At 38.9% G+C, this 21,862-nt stretch overlaps 1 protein-coding gene across 1 annotated transcript; it reads right to left on the minus strand.

Moving 5' to 3' along the window:
• Positions 1 to 3,200: 3,200 nt before the first annotated feature.
• dpt (dermatopontin) lies at positions 3,201 to 18,712 on the minus strand. The gene is made up of 4 exons (XM_072683000.1): positions 18,152 to 18,712; positions 5,098 to 5,223; positions 4,472 to 4,579; positions 3,201 to 4,332 (listed from the first exon to the last, which is right to left on the minus strand). The coding sequence occupies exons 1-4, from the start codon at positions 18,439 to 18,441 to the stop codon at positions 4,266 to 4,268; spliced, it is 591 nt and encodes a 196-aa protein (XP_072539101.1). The 5' UTR covers positions 18,442 to 18,712; the 3' UTR covers positions 3,201 to 4,265.
• Between the last annotated feature and the right edge of the window lie 3,150 nt (positions 18,713 to 21,862).

Genomic DNA, 21,862 nt, shown 5'->3' on the forward strand with positions numbered 1-21,862 from the left:
CAGAAACTCTGTAGTTGAAGCTCAAGGTCAACCAAAATCAGCAGCTAAAAGGCCGGTAACTTTGTTGGCAACCATATATTTATGGACCTGCCCCAGTGCAGCAGTAAAGGCTGCAGCGGCCGTCTGCCCGGAGTTTGGTCTACTGCTGTGGCCTGGCCTTTTTCTCCCTGCGCAGTGTCCAACCCCCTGAGATTTTTCAAGTTTAGCCCAACAAATCCCACATTTATCAGGCTCTGGCCATGTTCCTCATGCTGCCACATTGCCCAGTTCAAACCCATATGAAATAAATTCTTTATACTGTTAATATATAATAATTAAAAAGTTCTCAAGGCAAGTAATCGAGCAAACTGCCAATTGCCATGCAAGAAAATGCTATTCGACCTCTTTGAAGTCGGCTGAATCGAACAACAAAGAAGCGGCATTCTCTGAAGGCTAAGTGAAAAGAGCCGCGGAAGGAAACGTCCTTTTCTTTTGGCTAATGTCATCTGCCTTGTGGACAAAGGAGAGGAAACTGTGCCAAAGTCGCTGTGGCTCGGGCCCAAGGACAGAACAACAACTCTAATACAACTCGCCCTAAAATGTTCAACAACTTTTAATGGCAAAATGTTTCTGGTGGAGAAATACATCAGGGATGCTCTACCCACTTATTCTCCAACCATGGCACTAATCTCCAATTAGCCTCTGAAGTAGCCTGTTTCTCTTGAGCGCTGTTCTGACAGGAAAGGTCTTCTCTAAGAACCACCACTAATAGGTCATGTGACCTGCACATTCAGTTAAAGGCAGATGGAGAAATCAATATGGCGTCTACAGAGCAGAATAATGGTTTTGGCTGTACTGTTTGTGGAGTTTGGATATAATCATCCATAAATTCTTGACCACACACACATGCATTTGGGCAGTTTGGTGTTTAGGCAGTCTCTAACACGGTATGAATTCAGGGCCCTGTGCCATCTTTCTGTTAGTTCAGCCCGTGCTAAAGCTATACTGAGTTATTTTTGTCTCCGCTGTAGGAACCGTGAGTTTCGGACATTTCTCATCTCTCTCATCAGTTCAGATGTGCTTACTCTTCTGCAGTTAAATGATGCCTACGATTATATTCATCCTATAATTACACAATGGACTGAAGGCAGGTTCCAAAACCGATTGCAGTGAAAATGGTTTTACAGCTGTCTCGTTCCTGCAAACAAACCATAATTGCAGCATTGCTGTTTAAATAGCATTTTGCAATTGACAGTCCGTGTGTCTCTCATCTATAATTAAAATGGACAAAAAGAGAGAGAGAGAGCTGGTGAAAGGTGGAAGTGGACTGAAAATAACGATGCAAAGGACGTATCCGCTTCACTTTAAGCAGCACAATAATCCTGTAAATCTGCAGGAGCTACAGCAGATTCAGCAGGGAATCGTTTGGCACTGTTGAGGCGATTTGATGCAGGGAAAACCAGGTCTCTTTGCGGTGTGTGAGTTTTTGCTCGACTTCCATAAATACACCATGTTGAGAGTAGCTGCCGTGAACTCAGTCGCACCCACTGCTGGTCTGAGAGCTCTCAGCACTGAGCCACTGCTCGATTCACAACAAACAAGTGGGAAAAGCAGGAGGACAATTTATCACAAGGGTTACCTGTGAGAGCACCTTAACTGAGAAGTGAGCCTGAAGTGCTTGTATTTGTCAGAGTTGTTATGTATACTAAACAATCGAAAATGTGCACATAATTCCCAAAAAAACATATAAAAACACCATCAGAAGTAAGTAAACTGAAGGATAAAATTGTGTTGATGTATTTTCATCATGTGGAAATGATTTGAATCTTTAAATGAATTACATTCAATACAATACATTGTATTTAATAAGCATATAAGCTACGTATCTGTGTTTAGTCACTAAATAATGTCCAAAAGTATCCAGACACCCTTTCTAACTAGTGAATTCAGCTACTTTAAGGTGCATCCAGATCCATTACTGACATGGGTGTTCAATTGCATGCATGCATTTGTAAAATCTCCCCAGAAAGGCACATCCAACTGAATGAGGCAGTCTGGAGCCAAACATGAGCATACTACAGGGGTAGGGGTAAGGGTATAGTCCCTATTGGGCTATAAAGAAGTGGAACTGTGTTCCTTGGACTGATGGAGCTTCATCCAATACTTTGAGGAAGAGTTGCAGTGGTGTTTGTGATCCAGAACTCATCATCTAACATGAACTCACTGAACTCACTAATGCTCTTGTTCCAAAAAAGTTCCAAAAGCTACACTCTTTTAAAAAGGGAGGTTCATCAAGGGTTTTTTGGTATATATGTCAAGGTTTAATAAGGAGAACCATTCTAAATGCATAAACTTAGGATAAGGATTACTGTTCAGTAGTCCAGCTGTTCAGTGGTGTTCAGAGTATCTGCTGGGAGAACATGTCTGGTTACTAATTACATCTTCTCAGTTACATGCACTGAAGTGCAGTTTGGATGAATCTGCACTTTTCTGAGTATTATGAAGTGATCTTTTACTTGTACTCAGGCATGCTAGTGAGGAAGGAGATACCGTCCAGAAATGTCCCAAAAATGACACCTAACAAATCTCTATTTGCTGATAGATGTCTGATGCGTAACGGGATACTTATTTCATTCTACTTTTTCATAAAACTTAAGTTCAACAAAGTAGCAAAACTTGTACTTGAGAACAGGTTTAAGTTACTCTGCCCTCCTCGGTGAGTTACCCAAGGCCTTTTCTTGCTTATGTTAGAAAACAATCCCTTGTTGGGAGGCTTTATTTATCGAACTGGAGTTAATGCTTCTTTACAACACTGATTATATATCAACACCATTCATTTTCCTAGTCAGGTCAATTTACCTAATCATTCTGGGGGAAATATGTGGGGACTCATTGTGGTCGGGCTTAAGAATGGCATCCAAACCTAAACATCTTCACATAAACCTGTAATTTCCTTTCATTCTGTCTCTCATACTCTTTCTCACACACAAACACACAGCACACATACATCAGTCAGCACACACACACATTTCTCCACAGGAAGCATACACAAACACACCCAGCATGGCGGAGTTACAGTGAAATGCACCCTAATTGCTGCAGTAATTAGAGTGTAGGACAACAAGCAGCAAAGGTCTACATCAGACTGCAGCGCCGTGCTCAGAAACAAACCTGTAAAATGTTGGTAAAATGTCATTCTGCTTAATAGAACAACCCGACTCTCCAAAAAAGTGAGTGCTTTATTAGGTCTTAGGTACATGTGGTACAAACATAACAAACTGCTGCACGTTTGCCAGGACAGATCCAGTCAAACCTTTCTACTTCTGTTATGCAGTATACATTGCTTTGCATTGCTATGTTTGAAGTATAACAGTTTGTTGGACATAGATTCAAAAATCTATCAATGAATCAATCTATCACATTTTTGAAAGCTCATTCAGAGTGGTTTGATATGAAATGTGGCATTCCAGAGAAACTTACAGAGTTCAGAATTGATCACAGAGGTGGTGAAACGAAACAGACGTCTGAATACCTTTAAAAGCTTCACCATAGCTTTTATCAGTTATTACATAAAATTGGTAAGAATACACTTCCTGGATTATGACAGTTTAGTTTTTGGCCTAAATGTATTTTTAAAAATATGCTGGGTGGAGGAGTACATGCAGGGTGTAGAAGGACAAAATAGTCCCCAAAGATGTTTTTTTATGTACCACTAGCTTATCATCATTAACATTGCAAATAAAACTCAGAAGACGTGTCAGTTTATAGGTAATTTTGGATAGTAAGTCAAATTAATATTTTTGAGTAGACACACAACTTATAAACATACATGGTTCCTATCACCACTGAAAAGAGTGTAATTGATCTACAACTATCCATTTCACAGCAAACCACTGTGAATGACTTTGAATGAATTTAAATATCACTAACTGACTTCTCCTGATCTTCTAAAAGCAGGTAGAATTCTGCCCTTCAATTCTTTTTACTCTAGGCTAAGGCTTAATCTGGTTAAATGAAACAGTCGTGTGAAATTCTAAGGCTTTAGCATTTTCATGCTGAGGTTGGAATATGCAGTTTAAGATGAACAGAATGTGTCATGCAGGATTATATCAAATGGAAAAACGATGACATAGGAGGTTATATTATGTGTACAGTGTGTGAACATTAAAACGAGAAACGGTATAATGAATGAATCCGGTATAGTTATATGTACATTAAATGTAAGATGCGTACGTAATGCTAGGTGCAGGCTAACCGCTTGGCGCTAAACAAACACAAGAGGTGGCTTAGAAGTTTTCAAATTGACAATCAAATTCTGTCATCCTGCACAGGATGTACTTCCACTGCCGATCCCTGCAACACAGTAAAGCATTCCAGTCAGAGTATGCAAATGTAATTCCCTTCAGTCTATGAAGGCTGTAGAGCTGTTAAATGAATGACGCCAGAGGGCGAAATCCATGACAAAGCTTTGAAGTAGGGCACTCATGCATACCTGAGCACTCCGCTGAAGGTGGTCTGAGCCCCCCTGATGAAGTAGCCATAGGAGGGGATGACCATTTCACCCTCTTCCCTGTAGTACTCCGGAACATCAGTGGTTTTCCTGTTGGCAGGAAAAAAAAACAAAAGCAAAAGAGGGTTTTTGGCACTAGGTGTAGGACAGCACTTTGAGGCCTGACTGTCTCTGGGTGGGTACAATGGCCCTTCCTCTTGTCTATCACTTAGCAAGATGCTAGCTAATACAAGCGTATATTAGCTGACATAATAGAACAGGCAGTTAGTGTTCTCCTCTCCTCCTCTAAGCGTGTTTAGCTGTTGCGTTAATGATAGTTTGAAAAAATGTGGTGGCTGGCTTTACATGACTTGGACGAAGAATGTGCTACCTCTTATCTTCCTATCAGTATTGAGTGGTATGGGAATTCCTAGGTAGTGGGTGGGAACTAGAAATTTAGAAGAATATTTCTATCCACATTTTAATTAAAATGTTAGTGTTTAATAATTAATTTAAACAAGCCATAAATACAGGGCACAATACCTTGTATGTATAATAAAGTCTGGCCTGACTGACTGACCTTGTTTATTGCAAAGCCCATTTGCAGAAGCCCTTGGACACACACTCACCAGCAGGAGTAAGGGCACCGACGGCTGTAGCGGCAGCAATAGAACTGCCACTCTCGGTCCAGCACTGCGGGGAAATACTGACTCTGTATTCCGGCCACCAGCCCGTTACTGGTACATGTGGAGGACCTGCAATGAGACATGATCAAATTACTACCAACCATGTTGCTACATTGATTTTGCAACATTGATCTTTTTCTCACACAGACAGACATACATACACGGAGGATGTTGCTGTCAGACTGCAGTCTTTATATAGCAATCTATTAGAGAAACTATTTTTACTTATATTTAAGTGAATATTGTATTTTTACTTTGACATTTACTGACATTTCCTTCTTCTGGGAAAAGCAATAGTTGTTAGGGCCAAAAGTGGTACTGATAACCATTAGCTGCAGGGTAATCCGTTCTCACAACATTTTGGTCACCAGCACAGATCCTTAGTCACTAAGCTATAACCCAAGCAAATGTATCATCTATAATAGAGACCAGACCTCATCAGATAGCACAACTGCCTATTCATCTGAATGTGTGAATGTACAGAAAACTGCTTTCAACAAGATCATAACACAAAAGTCAAGTTTGGGCCAGACAAGTGCATGTTAACATTTGTATAATGAAATATATGTTTCACACTGTGCAATTCCAATCCTCTGCATGATTACCATAAAAACATACCATTAGCTGCATACCAAAGCCTGGCTTTTCTCTGCCGCTACATCATAGGAGGCTGTTCCAACATGAAGGCCCTTCATATAAAATGATTTGGAAGATGCAACTGATGTATCCTTCCCGGCCCTCAGTTATCCACAGTTCTCTGCACACATACAATGTGGGAAAAAAGGAAAAACAGCACCACGAAAATGGCAGAAAATGAGGCCTCCAGAGCAGAGTTTGTTTAAAAACGATTTTATATATACTATGAATTCTTGAAGGAATGAAAAAGCACTGAAAAGTTCTGTGCCACAGCTGCAAGAGGCATTTCCAGTGACATCACCATGCAGTCTGGTTAGACTGATCTATCTGTGTGACCAATTGGCTACTAAGAAGAAGTTTTCATTGGACAGTCCTACTGAGGAACTGCCCCACACTGGCTGCAGCCAAGGCTTTGGAATGCAGCTTTATGGTGCTTGTAGTGTTTGGTAGGCCCCAAAAGGTCATTTACACACCAAACCACAACATGGCACTAAATTTCCTTTCACTTTCTTTGGAGGCCACATGCCCTTATAAGTAATAAACTGTCATTGGAAAGAATAAATAATCTTTGCTGCTGGAAAAGGCTACAATCCTAAAGTGATGCAGTCAGTTTAATCCTTATCTGGGAACATACATTCCTGGGGATGCCTTTTACTTAAGGCGAGGTGAGTATTAGAACCCATGGGGTTAGGGAAAATGCCACTTTCCTTAAAATGTATTTTTGCCAACTAAAAATATATACATAAAAGATGCAATGTTGAAAATGTCTTTTTGGTTAAAACTAAATGCAGCTACTTTGCCAAAAGCAATTCGAAAGAAATTGGAACAACTGGAAGCCTAGAAGAAAAGAGCTAGTAGCAAAGACACCCGACAAGGCATCAGGAACCTGAGAGAGTAAGACCATTATTCTTAATTCTTTCTCCCTGGGTGTCACAAGGTCAACTAACTGGCCTGTAACTCCCATGGGGACGTCAAGCCACCTAATGACCCCAAACACTTCAGAAGCCTAAGGGTCATTAGAATATTTTACATTGCTAAATGTTTTATCAGTCTCTATCAACCTTAACATTTTTTGGTGCTCCTTTGCTGAAAGACTACTGAAAGTGTTCGTAAGGTTACACCTACATGATAACCTACATGACCTTTGATAACCCATAACCCCTAAAAGTTTCAAACAGATAGGACCTTATTTCATTAGGTCTTATTTCAGAATGGTTGCTTTTGTCAAACTGACGCAATACCTATTTCACCTGACAGATTATTTTCTGACATTAGGTTGTGTCATGACATTTTCTGTATAGTGTTCCCTCGGTGTCTAGATCATACTATACTATTAATATTCAACGCTTTTGCAAGAGCCCATTTATGGATTCACATTTCAATTCCCCTCTTTCTCCTAATGTCTCATAGCAGTTACTGAATAATGAGCAACATGAGCATCATCCATCATTCAGAAATCCTGTGACTTGTGATTACATAATCTTACTGGCCAGTAATCTTCCAAAGCCATATCACCATGCTAGCCAGTGTTATTTATAGGCATTTTTTGGTGCTTCACCACTCTTGCAGCCGTGCGTCACAGTAGTAAGCAGCAGCAAATTGATTGAAACGGTCAATAACCCTGACGTTTTAATGGACTAAAGAATTGGTATTTCTCAGGGTCGACACAGACCTGAAACTCATCAAGCTCATGTCAGAGCAGGCTCACAGACAGGAGATGCATGTAAGGTTTTCTGTAAATACAGGACTGTTGATGGTTGCTGCTTGTGTATGGCCCATACAGGATGTTGTCATCACAACAGATTCACCAGCATCAGGCCTGTCCTACTCCCCTGCCACCAGCAGCTCCAGCCCTTTTGTCATGACAACGCTGACACTGTGGGGAACTGATCTACCAATGGGAAAAGGGATTGGCTCGTCCCAGTGGAATGTCATCTTAACCAGAGTGCAAATCAAAGAGACAGCTTCGGTTAGTGCCAAGAAAGGGGTCCCTCTCAAGAGACACGCTGAAATCTAGAGGGTGGGGTGGGGTTCAGGGAAGACTATTCATGTTCCACAAACATTTCTAACCTCTCATTATCTTTTTTGGATTTAAACAGCAGTATTTGGAATAATTTGCTGTCCAATAAAATATTGTGTCTTCAACCTTCAATGTATAGTTTTGGTCCATTTTTTGTATGTAAAAACAGTTGTCATTTTATTTGATTAAGAAGACATTGTATACTATGTGTCTCTAATAATGTAGTTACATGTCAACAATCCATGCAATAACAATGTAACTACTGGTGACATATTGGCTTTTATGTGTTTATTACAGTAGTACAGCTTGTGCAAGTACACATGTGTATCAACATCTCTATACCTGTAACAGAACAACAGCTAAATAAATACAATTATAAATACAATTACCAAGTTTATAATATGACTATTTACATAAGACAAACTGCTATAATCCATTTTTAACAGTAACATTAATAGTTACATTGTTGTTGCCTGGATTATTAGCGTGTAATCTCACAATTATTAGAGACAAATAAAATGAAGTGGGACTGATTAACTGATTTATTAAGTAAATATTAGTGAGTACATTTAATTAATTAAAATAACTAGATAAGTAAAATTACAAATGTTGGGGTGACATGGGGTAAACATGACATAGACCTATATTGTCCAGGGGTAAACATAATTAAATTATTATTATTATTATTATTATTATTATTAACACCTGTCCAATGATTTGTTGTGGTCATATAATGTAATATTAATATTTACAATCATTGGAAGGGTGTTAATAACTGCCCTTGACTTAACAAGTTTTTCCCCAGGCCATGTTGTGGCAAAGTATGCTAACACTGTATTAAAAGTTCCCAACTCAAAATTTGACCTTTAATTGGCAATTCCCAGCAGGTGATAGTCCCAACTGAACTTCTGCATTCTCCAGGCCCCAGCTGGCCTTGGTCAGGCAGTAGGGGTTGAGGCCACACGGCTCCAGCTCAAAGGAAATCTCTCAAAGTGGGCAGATTTGAAAACGGATCAGGCAGGCCCATGCTGAGCCCAATTAACTGAGAGGCAAATCCCCTGTGTACCCCTGGAGCAGGAGAGAGACTGTTGAAAGACTCCTTTAGGACCCAGCGGCCTTGAGGTTCTGCTTCTCTTAAGCACATCCCATAGTCTGGCACAGTCTTCCTCTTCCTGCAGACAATGAAGTGCTCTAGAACAGAGTGAATGATGAGGTGTTCTAGAACAGAGTGAATGATGAAGTGCTCTAGAACAGTGTGAATGATGAAGCGTTCTAGAACAGTGTGAATGATGAAGCGTTCTAGAACAGTGTGAATGATGAAGCGTTCTAGAACAGAGTGAATGATGAAGCGTTCTAGAATAGTTTGAATGATGAAGAATTTTAGAACAGTGTGAATGATGAAGCATTCTAGAACAGAGTGAATGATGAAGTGTTCTAGAGAGGTTTAAAGGATGAAGCGTTCTAGAACAGTGTGAAGGATGAAGCGTACTAGAACAGTTTGAATGATGAAGCGTTCTAGAACAGTATGAATAATGAAGCGTTCTAGAATAGTTTGAATGATGAAGAATTTTAGAACAGTGTGAATGATGAAGCATTCTAGAACAGAGTGAATGATGAAGCATTCTAGAACAGAGTGAATGATGAAGTGTTCTAGAACAGTTTGGAGGATGAAGCGTTCTAGAACAGTTTGAAGGATGAAGCGTTCTAGAACAGAGTGAAAGATGAAGAATTCTAGAACAGTGTGAATGATGAAGCATTCTAGAACAGAGTGAATGATGAAGCATTCTAGAACAGAGTGAAGGATGAAGCATTCTAGAACAGAGTGAAGGATGAAGCGCTCTGGAACAGTTTGAAGGATGAAGCGTTCTAGAACAGAGTGAATGATCAAGCGTTTTAGAACAGTGTGAAGGATGAAGCGTTCTAGAACAGAGTGAAGGATGAAGCGTTCTAGAACAGTTTGAAGGATGAAGGGTTTTAGAAAAGAGTGAATGATGAAGCGTTTTAGAACAGTGTGAAGGATGAAGCGTTCTAGAACAGTTTGAATGATGAAGCTTTCTAGAACAGTTTGAATGATGAAGCGTTCTAGAACAGTATGAATGATGAAGCATTTTAGAACATGACTAGTCAAAGTAGGCTAGTGTCTCGGGTTGTGAGTGTGAAAGGGGCTACAGTTTTAGCACACTGGTCAAGTGTGTGGATGTGTTGGTGTTTGTTGGGTTGGTGTGCTCTGGCTTTTAAATGTGACATCTTGCTGGCTAAAAAGTGACTGATGTGGCAGGGACTGGGCTCAGACATCATCAGTAAGCTAAACCCATTACACTCCTGTGGCTTTCTTTGCACTCATAAAACCAGAACTTGAGCAAATGTCCTTCTGGACACAATATGGAAAGGCAGTGCCAAGTACAAAACCCCTTCCAAAAGCACAGGAAATGGCTTTGACATTTCAAATGTTGGAGCAAACACACTTCTGAGAGACAATGAAGAACATGCTCCTTACTGACAGTTTCAGTTAACACTGAACTGATTCGGGGCAATATTAAATACATTATTCATGTTTGTGTATTTATATCATGTCATCATGTCTATTCTGCCTGACTCACCCTGCGCTAGGGTGACCATATGTCCTCTTTTTCCAGCACAGGCCTTTTTTGGGACCAAAAATAAACAGTGGAATTTCTGAATAGATTAATATGTTCCTTTAGTAGAAAACAAACCTTTCAAAGAAGTCAAAAGTATCTACTCCAACGGCCTAGTTTTCTTCGTTAACACACAACTGGTGGTTGCTCGGTTCTTAAGCAGTGTGTACACTTCTAAGGCCAGTCAAAAACAAATCAGCATGCTTTGCTCAGTAATAAAGCTTATGTTGTTCCTTGCTGTTCAAAGGAACTCATAAGCCTCTAATTAGTCAACTTGTTCCACGAATTTGAAACTTTGGAATGAGAATTAAATTGAGCACAATCATTTGTTCAAAAATACTTAATATTCTTAATACTGACCTCCCGAATGCAGCGCCAGTGGGCTTTAGTGTCTCAAAGGCTTGCTATTTCTAGTCCATAAATAGAAGGGGAGAACATGGCACAACCTAACACTTTTTTGGTTTTTGATAATGAATCTCAAAGTTATTTGACCAGGAATACTTTTTTTTCACACACATTGCAGCTACAAAAGAAAATGCAATCTTTGTTTCTAGCACCTAGTGTTTATGAACAACTCACCACAGGAGATGGTAACTGCAACACAGACAACCTCTAAAAAACACCAAAGAATCTGTTAAATTGCAAAAAATCCTATTCAGGTCCATGTTATTTGGCCTAAATGAGCTTTCCAACCTAAATACATAAAAATTATTATATCCAACTAAATATGGTCAGTCAAAAGACCACGAAATAGAACAGCAAATATCAGTGTTTATGATGAATCTGTAAAGATGCAAAAATGTCAGTGTGGAGTTTGTCTCACTGTTTCTCTGAAGAGGTTTAAACACTACGTCCCAACTAAACCTGCAGTGTGGAAGCTGTACTTTAGCCAGGCTAGCTCTCACTGTAGGAAATTCCCATTCTTCAAAACAGCACTATGTGTGGCAGCCACCAAAAATGAGATCAACATAAAAGAAGATTGTTGAATATCTGTCAGTATATGGTCAAAATCCATATACTTCTTATTATAAATCTTGATATGAGAACAAAAGGAGGCAACCAAAATACCTGTGTTACAGTTTACCCCCAATTAGATATATGGTATTACTATATAACTATCCATATATTACTATATGGATAGTTATATAGAAAGTATTCTGTTGTTTGTATCATAATAGACTGTGCACTTTAACACAGATCAGTGTAATACTTCATTATTATATGAATGTGAATTATTCTGAATTGCCCTGGTGTGAACGGTCCACTGCTTAGGTGACGGACTACGGATGTCCTGAGGTGTAATTTGAGTCCCAGCATGCTTTGTAGTGCACACACACAAGCATACATACACACAAACACACACAAACGAACACTCTTCACTCCTGCTACCACCATTACCACCACCACTTTTTCATTTATTATTTGCAACAAGAACAGCTAAGCTTAGAGCACAGTATGTGAAGGTCACCAATGCTGCACAATAAGGGCATTTATTAAGGGCTTACAACAACCTTTCCGACTCTTTCATGCTCTGTGCAACATGATAAATGAATCTAATTTCATTAGGATTATAAGCAAATCAGCATGACGAGTTCAAAGTGAATAATTACATTCATCCTGATTATTCTGGATAATGGGTGTTGTTTAAAGAACTGCATCAAGTCACGACCGAAATACAGAACCTCCCTTTATGGGACCTTTTAAGCACACTTGGTCAGTTCATGTTCATAGAATATAGTGTTATATGAAAATAAATATTAGACCAGCATATCACCTTATATTGTAATATTAGTGAGTGGACAATGACACCACCAGGAAAAGTTCTAGCCACATGATGATAGCATTAATTTAGCTTCAACAAGTGACAGTTGCAAATGTGAACAAAATAAGCATTCTCTGCACCTCAGATAGCCTGGATTCATTTTAAAAACAAGACTCCACCAAAAGTGCAACAAATTCACACATATTTTCCTCTTGCCTTAAATCTAATCAAGCATGCAAGAGATTGTTGGTATCTGATGTGTGGGTCTTTACTTTTGCACTATAGCCATGAGGTTATTATAGCCAACAAGTGACGAAAGCTTATGATTATCAAATAGCATCACCTGAACCGAATACTCTATCTAATCATCACACTTAGTTATTATGGCAAATTAAGTGATGTGTACTTTTTAACAACATTAACCTCGAGCTAGATTAACTAATTTCATCTGAGGAGAAAATTGTATTCATGTCTGTTATGCCAAACTAGCACTAAAAGTCTGTCAGTCCTCCTCACTTCTATGTTTGCAAAAAATGCCAGTAATTGATGTCATTAACACAGCTCTGACATATGTGCTTGTTAAGATGAGACTATTTGTGCTAATCCTTTGCTGCCACAACTGATCTTGTGCACAAACTACCACAAATGTTATGAGATATTTCACTCAACACAGGTTCACCTAATAATAAACAGTGGCATACAAATGTTTGGGCACCTCGGTCCAAGCTTTTTGTTGCTTTCTTATTACTGTAAAGCCAAGTTAGTAAATGATGGTTTCTAAGAGGCATGGTGCCAAGGATGACACATTTCTTTAATATTGTTAGCAAAGCTACTCTTTAATGTCTACCTATTACTGCTTTAAACTAACAATGCAACATTTTGGGCACTTTGCATGGCCTGCATGGCAATATTACAGATTGTGAATGTTTTTCAACATATTTCAGCTGAAATTGTTTCCAAAAAATGTTTTTTACCATGTTTAAAACCTCATTCTTTTATTTTCTGACTATTTCATGAAGTTCATCTTTTTTTCAGAGAGCTATTTGCATTTCCTAATGATGACTGTTAGACTGAGAATAATGGAATGCAGCTTTATCAGATATAGCCTCACATTATGCAGTATCAACTGAAAGTTAATAACTAAACAGCTCAGCTAAGAAAAAGTGTTTATGTGAGTACATGATAGATAGGTTACCATGCAGGACAAAAACAGAAATGAAAAGCATTTATTATATTTCAAAACAAAAACACACAAAAAAAACATGCTATTATATATCACCTATATTGCTTTTGTGCATTTCAGTTTTTTTTGTTTGTTAATGGCTCTTGTTGTAATGTAATTATAGATTAAAAAAGACAAGTAATCCCAAAGTAATAGAAAATAATCTGATATTACATTAATTTAGTAATTATATGGATTAGTTTGTAGAATATATATTTCAAGCAGACAATCAGTCATTTGTACCAGAATACATTTCTAAGTCAGAACTCTCTCAAGTTTACATCCTCTACATCCTTTTAGACCCATCATTTTTGGGTACTTCTCACAGTAGAAGGATGGCATAAAACACCTGTGGATTTTTCTGATCCAAAGCGAGAGTGACACTTCATTTTTCCCTCAGAGATCAAAGCTCTCAGAGATCAAAGCTTTAGGCGCTGCTTATCTGATGAGGGCTATTCTGGTGGTCTACCAGGTATTGCACAGGTGTTGCCCGGAGCCCCAATTATTCATTTTTTTATTGTAGACCTTTAAAAAGCTCTTCACACTCATGTATCTCTAGTACAAAAAGTGGTTCTTTTAAGATATTACTCAAAGAACCATGTGAAGCACTTTTATTTTTAAGGGTGTTTTCACACCTGTACACTTAGTCTGGTTGAATTGGGACTCGTTGGGACTCGAACTTGGGGTTCGTTTTCACCCTTGATGCGATTCATCTGGGCAGGTGTGAATACAGTAACTGCACTCGGATGTGGACCAGGACAACCATGAGAGCAGGTGGTCTTGATTTAGCCCCAAACAAACTTTAAAGTGGTTTGTTTGTGGTGAGAACGTAACTTGACCTCAATCTGACTGAACTGACTGATCAGGCCTACCCCGTTAGTTTGAGCTAAACAGATTCCGTACCTGGTACACAGCTACAGCTATGAGCAACACAGGAACAAACGACCATCCACCAGTATTTAATTTTTGGTGCCGCCCCCAAACAGGTCTGACCAATAAGTGAAGAGAACGTTCTCATGTGGTTGCTGTGTCGCATTTTGGTGCTCTTAGATTTTTCCCTGTGTGAAAACAAACCAAACCAAGGGGAAAATGCTCCAATAAGTTAAACTCGTTAGCTCATTTGGACCAGAGCAAATGAACTATTGGTGTGAAAATGCTTTAAGAGTGTGTCCTGAAAATTAAATAACTACATATTGACAATCTGACTGTATATTTTCAAAAATACTGATTATCTCTGTTAAATAAAGTAAAACTAAGTTAAGTAAAACCTCTTTACATTCATCTATATTAGATAACTATAGAGTTCGAATGTATGAAATGTCTTCTTCTATTTCAGAAATACCAGCAGTGCTGATAGAAATCTGTTTAGCATACGTGTTTTGGTATGCATTGACTACCCATTGTGGGAGTGACAAGCAGCACCAAATGTTTCCAAACAAATTCCTTGTGCATGATGTGATTTAAATAAGCAATTCTGATTTTTAAAACAAATTACATTGCAAATCACATCTTAGAGAATATGTTAGGCCTGCATTTGAGCTGTACGTATGCTAGCCTGGGCCACAGAGCACAGTCTTACTCAACCCTGTGATCCACTCTCTAAAACAATAACATGCCATCTGAAATTAGCTAAAGATGTTCTGTGCAGATTGTTGCAGGCTGGAGGAATGAAGGCCTGCTGCTAAACTATAGTTCTATTAATCCCTTACTTATCCAACAGGAAGTACAGCCTGTGTGTCATCTTACTATTAGAATATTTTACATTCTCAGCCCAGTTGGAGTTCTTATATGTTATCTTAGGAGTTCTTTGTGAAGCTAAGAACAGCTCGTTTAAAGCATTGTGAAAAAAAAAAAAAGTACACTGAAAACCGAGGCATCAAGAGTGTTGTGATGTGATGTTGTGCAATATGAGTCTAATAGTGACTTGTGCAATATAATTCACTAGATTTTTTACAGAAAGCAGTGTGTCATACAGTGTCTTTAAACTACGCAAGTAAGTCCATTCCTGATTATGTAATAATTCAGCACAGTCTGAGTCATATGTATAATGAGTTACATTAATCTTGTTGCACTAGTGAAAAGCTACAGATACAGACATCTGATACAAAACAAGGTTGGGCAGATAGACTACAGATGAATCAGACTGTCACTTGAATCAACCCTGGAAACTGTGACATGACCTGTATGAGTGCTGTCATTGGAAAAGTGCATAAGAATCCAGGCTTAGAATCTCTCCACTTCCTGTTGGATAACGCAGAACCTCAACAGTGGTGGTTTTCTAATATATCTGTTAGGTTGGTTGGGGGTGGCTGGGGGTTGATATAAAAAATGAATGCCCCCTCTCCCATAAAAATGACTTCTGGTTAATAAAATAATAATGAAATCGATTCAAGTTAATTCTTAAGGTAGTAAAAGATTCCTCTGAATGTGTCTGTAATGGATGAGATGCATTATGAATAAGAAGGCTATACATAGACATCAGGCTGGCTGTTGGCTGGAAGTATGGATGTAAGTATGGAGATCTCAAAAACAGTCAAATGGAATCCAAAAATGTTTTTGAGATGTTTACAAAAAAAATAAAAAATTGAATTTTTAGGCAAACAGAAGTGGTTAATCTGCAGCATCGCTCCAAATAATTATTTTAGCACCTTTATCTTTAAGACTGCAGTATTCTTGCCATTGCAACTTCAAATGTGAGTACCGAGCTGTTGCTGAGAGGCTGATATAGCATGTTCTTTCCACATGTTCAGTATTAAAAGAACTCTCTGCTGGTCAGCCTTAAGGACTTGGGAGGCTTTGACTTTTTTTAAGAGTCTAGGGAGATTCGGATACTTGTACACTGACTTGTCTGATGTACATGCCTGGTGTCCACTCATAAAAGGCCCCTTTTGGGCATTGTACAAGATCTTTCAACTAAAGTTCCTGATGTGTTTTCTATGGCCAAGCGTTTGACTGAGCACTAAAACCGAGACGATCTTAAATTACATGTTTGTCTCTTCTTGACCCGGTTTGGTTGGCTTTCAACTATTTTTCCCTCAGTGGTAAACAAATAATTTGGTTGTTACCACAGCAACCACCCAGCTCGGTAAACAGCTGTGCAGTAACGCTTTACTGCAGTTTTTCACAACATTCACAGCTGAGCTTTTATGTAGGACAGGAGACTGGATTCCTGCAGCATTAAACCAGGTTAAACAGCGAATGCGAAAAACATGGGATACTAATGAAAGAGTTCCATGACAAGAAGTGATAATCCTGAGAAAATAAATTTAATTAATAGGTTTTTGGACATAATTTATATTTGTTCGTCTGTATACTGTGACAGAAGTTCATGAAAAATGGACCAATAGAAATGCTGCAGAAAAGAATTGGAATAAAATAATTTACTTTGATTTCTATTGACTGTTAAAAAGGTGTTTTCCTTCTCCTGTAAATTTGCTGTTTTGTAGATGCAAGATTTTTGCATGACAGCAACAATATGCTTTGTACAGTACAGCTTATGAACATGTGTCTAACATGTGATTAGCGGTCTGCTATCTGCGTTGCTGCAGACTTATGACGTGTGAACACCTGACCCAAAGAGCCACTGGCATTTTAGTCTGAAAATTTAGCTCTGAAATTCCATATGCCTAATCAGTTTGGAGTGTTAGTGCTTCAGATGTTCGGTATCTGACTCCAAAGATGATACACAATTTACAGTGTGAAGTCACAGTCATAGTTAACCAGCCTTTTCTCAGCGTTTCAGTACGTTTTTTTCCAAACACTGTCCAAGATGGCTTTTCACAGGCCGAGCTGGACTGAATAATTTTTCCTTAAGTGCTAGCTGTGCACCCTGCCAAACAGTGATTCTATCCATCTGTTAGACATGGAGAAAGGGTTTATTTTTAAATCCATGATGAGTTCAGACTGTTAGTTGTATCATACCTGCATACTAAACTCAACAGCATAGACCTTTTCAAAGTTTTTGAGTACACCTGAGGAAGAATGTGGTCAAAAAATATCTGCATGAATTCCAACAGAAAGTTTGAGTTCTGTTCCCGAAATTTTATTTTGCTTCGGCAATAGATCTGTAAATGGTGTTGTGCCCCTCACTGAAGTGCAGTTTGCTGTAATTTTCCACCTGCTTTGAACAGCTGGTAGGGGAGACTGGGACATAGATAATGTTCTGGTCAGAGCACACTACTCAATCAGAGCAGCCGAGCTTGCAGGCCACCTTCTGCTGTTCTCTCATCGGATGGGATGAAAATTTTCTGAGATGATGTCAGGGACTGAAATGATCAATCCAGGTGTTGTAATTATTGCAGCCACATTTGGTGTTTAAACAACACAACACATCCCCATTGTAATAATTTAATTATCCCTATTATATTGTTACATTGTTTTTATTAAACACCAAAAATTCAAGTACTATGATGTAAATACATATGAAATGGTCACCAGCCCTGCAACTAATTATTGCTTACATTCTAAATGTAAACTTGCATTTTCGTGTTAGGAGCTTTGCTTATTGAGACTGGCACAACAAATTTCTTTTTAGATTGACTTATTAAAAACAGACAGTGGCTATTGCTAACTGGACACAATTTTGAAACTGTACAACTGTTTGGTTATCATTAGGTTGTATGTCATGAGATCTCATTAAAACTGGCAACTGTCTCATTCCTAACACACACATGCACACATTATAAAGCATATGAAAAAGGGCAGCAAACACACAGACTTACCACTCCATTCCAGCACGGTTGATATCATCCCACCAGCACTCGGTGGGCTCCCCCAGGCTTGAGGGCGTCGGCTGGCACTCGAAACTCCACAGGCGGTCTGAGCCCTCATTCTCACTGAAGTAGCTCTTGATGGCCACTAAAGCTTCGCCATGTGGGCACTGGAAGTTAAAGCCTTGCCGCCACGTGTTGACCCACTCCTCCTCGTGCAGGTAGTTGGGCTGAGCACGGGCCGCAGAGGCCAGCAGCAGCAGCAGAGGCAGGGCTCGAAGAGCAAAGGCTGACTTCATCATGGGCTCGAACACTGAGAAACCACCGACTGCTCACACTGCCGTCTGCTCGCCTTTAAGTCTCTCCGAGGAGTGTTTGCTCTCCAGATGTTTCGTATCTGCCTCCGGAGGTGATATGTAATTTGCAGCTCTGATGCACAGTTGTGGTTAACTAAAACTCTCTGTTTGTTGAAGTAAAGAGCATTCGGCTAAAGAGCATCCACGTCTGCTTTACAGAGTCAGAGCTGCTAGATGCTTTAGAGTGAGATCTCCCCATGGAAACTCCAGCAAGGAGGAGAATGTGAGACTGCCAAGAAATGAAGCTATCCATTTGCTGGTTATGGAGGAAGGACTTGTGCTCATTTCTCTTTATCAGCTTGAACCAGACATTGCTTGGAAAGGTCTCTGCTGTTTGGAAGGAGCAGGCACCATTACTAAGAACATTCAGGACAAAAGCCAGAGCATACTTCATCGCTTCCTTGGAGCTATAAACACACCATAAAGTCCTATTTCCATTCTGACACATTTACTCTATTAGTGGCTAATATGTGACAGTAAGTCAAACTTTGACCTTCAGCATTCATAAGACTAAAAAACTCCTGGCTCCTCTTGTAGCTTAGAAGACTACCACCTTCACTGCAAAGTGAGCTAGTAGCCAGTTTAACTGTGTGTAAATATGGAGAGGTAAACCTGGGATTGTGGTATGCCTTTGCCATGAAAAATGTACAGTGTGTTCATTAATTCACGAAAAATCAATCTGAAGGCTACTTTAACCCTTAACCCTTAACCATAATCATTCAACACTCCTCCAATTCATTTCGAAAATAAATATTTGTCAATCAATATGTAAAACCCAGTCGAACTCACTGACAATGGATGGACCTATCTATCAATTATTAATACATCCTACTTAATTAGCATTGACATACGAAGCAGGTGGGTTTGACCAACCATTTGGTTGTAACTGTTGCAACATGATCTCACATAGAAACGTCTTGTTCCAGACCAAAAATATGACCTATTTGGATGATTTTTCACCCTTTCACTGGTCGCAAATTCATTGACCAACATCAACTGACAAACATTTTACTATGGTTAAGGTTAGGTTTAAAATAAGGGGTTAGGTTTGGGTGTAGATTAAGCTGTAGATTGAGGTTATGTTAAGATTAAGTTTAGGCGTAGATTAAAGTAATCAAACTACGGTAACTTCGGGTTTGACGAGTTGACACTCAGTTGTAAGTCGACAATAAAAGTATTCGCCTGTAGTCTTTTCACTGCTACTAGATGTAGCTCTTCCTCTGAATGTAGCAATGAGGCGTTTTACCAGACGATAAATGATCAATGTGGGCGTTTTCACAAGGAGATCAGGATCAGACTGTTGAGATTTGATTGTTCTATTTTCTCAACATTTTCCAACAGCTGTTTAGCAGAGTTTGTCATGTGGGAAAGCTCTCAGACCTCATAGCAGGAACCTGTTTAACTCCAATGTTCAACCTTTGCATGTGTGACACATCCTGGTGAGTTTAATATTAGCTACAAAAGGCTATGTCAACTAGTCTTCATAATACACCAAAACATAATAGACTTAGCTAACATTTCAGTTACATTTTAGGCTAGTCTTGCCAACTGTCATTAGGTCTGGCACATCACATTACATCAGTTAATTCACTTTATGGCTCCCCTCTAATGTGTGTTTTTATTTCAAATAATAAGTAAATATTTGTATTATAGTATGTTCATGTATTTTTGCAAATCAATGGCTGTCTGTAGATTAATATAATCCATGCACTTTAGTGTCATCAGTGGAAGGTCACAGTCATCCAACCCTCTGGTACTCTTGTGGTCAACATCCCTGGCTATCTCACAGCAGGTCTGACTTTGCGGATTTGGTGTGGAGCTGCATTACAACCACTCTTCCTGGAAATGCTTTGAACTCTGACACAAAGAAATTCAAGAGAGAATGAATCCTTAAGACAATGTGTGTGTGTGTGTGTGTGTGTGTGTGTGTGTGTGTGTATGTTACTGTTATTCCTCTTAAACTCGACTTGATTATTAAAACAGAGATAATACTTTAACACCCTTAGTCAGAGCTCCTCCTTCATATCTCTGTTCTCTGACATCTCTGAGATAAGCCCTAGTCTTAGATCTTGTACAAAACATACAAGTCTCAGATGAGTCCAGATAATAAACGGCTGTTCCTACTTATTGAAAGCCTTTCAAGTTATCAGAGTTTTCTGTTCAAACATTAACTGATCTCACCAATAAATGGATAGGAGGCATGCTAAACTTTGTCCTAACATGGCGACCTGCTGGCCGACTGTAACATAATGAAATGCAAAGGAGCGTTTGAACACCTACGAGGAGCAAAGTGAATGACAAGGTCACTCTTTTATTCACATATGAAGGTGAATCACATTCCCTCTGCCCAAAGGAACACAGGTTATGTAATCAGACTCCAGGAGACAAAAGCATTTCAGGACCTGTATTGTTTGTATCTTGACCGTGGTCTTGAAAGTCAAATGGCTCAAAGGTCAATGGCCTGTCCTTGTCAGCTTGAAATCATACAACACAACCTATGCACCCTTGCAACATTCACAGCAATGACACACGCACTTTCTCCTGTTCCACTGAGGGCTACAGCTGCTGTGTCAATACACATTTAAATATAACAAATAGAACAGGAGACAAATATATAAACAATGCGTCTCATTCTGTTTATAGATTAAAATCTTAGCAGTACAGACATGAAGTGTACAACCTAGTGTACAATCTATTAAGTGGATCAATCTATAAATGTTAAGACATCATTGATTTTAAAGCTTATAGAAATTAGGAATTTACATTGATGACATTTAGCAGGTGCATCTATCCAGAGTGACTTACAGTTTTTATTATGCTAATAGTCTTGCCCAAGAACTCTGACCATACCAATGTGTGAAAAAAATGAGGACACCCCATTAAATATGTAGTTCATTATTAAGAAAAAGGGACATATAATATTATCTATAGATTTCTAAATTTTCAAAGCATCTCAACAGGATTAAGATCCAGGCTTTGTCTTGGTGAATTCACGGTAATGTTTTGGATCATTGTCATGTTGCATGGCCCACCTCTGCTTCAGTGCTTGTACAAATGGTATCACTTTTTCCTTAAGCACCATTTAATAAGGTATTCACAGTGGTAAATGTTGAGGTTTAAATAAGACAGACTTTTTCAGAATTCTCTCCAACAATGTTCTAATCGTTTGCAACCAATATGCTGCACCTGATTTAAATTTTATGCATAAATTTATAAAAAAGGGAGGGGCTTCCTAACTTTTCTATCTTACAACAAATGTGTGTTCTATCAATTACATTTTACAAGCTATTTTCATCAATTTTATTTGTTTTGTTTTATTACCTTCATCTCTCAATATTGTTAAAATAAAGATCAAATGCCCATATGT

The sequence above is a fragment of the Salminus brasiliensis genome, chromosome 7, assembly GCF_030463535.1.
Source record: "Salminus brasiliensis chromosome 7, fSalBra1.hap2, whole genome shotgun sequence".
NCBI classification, from domain to species: domain Eukaryota; kingdom Metazoa; phylum Chordata; class Actinopteri; order Characiformes; family Bryconidae; genus Salminus; species Salminus brasiliensis.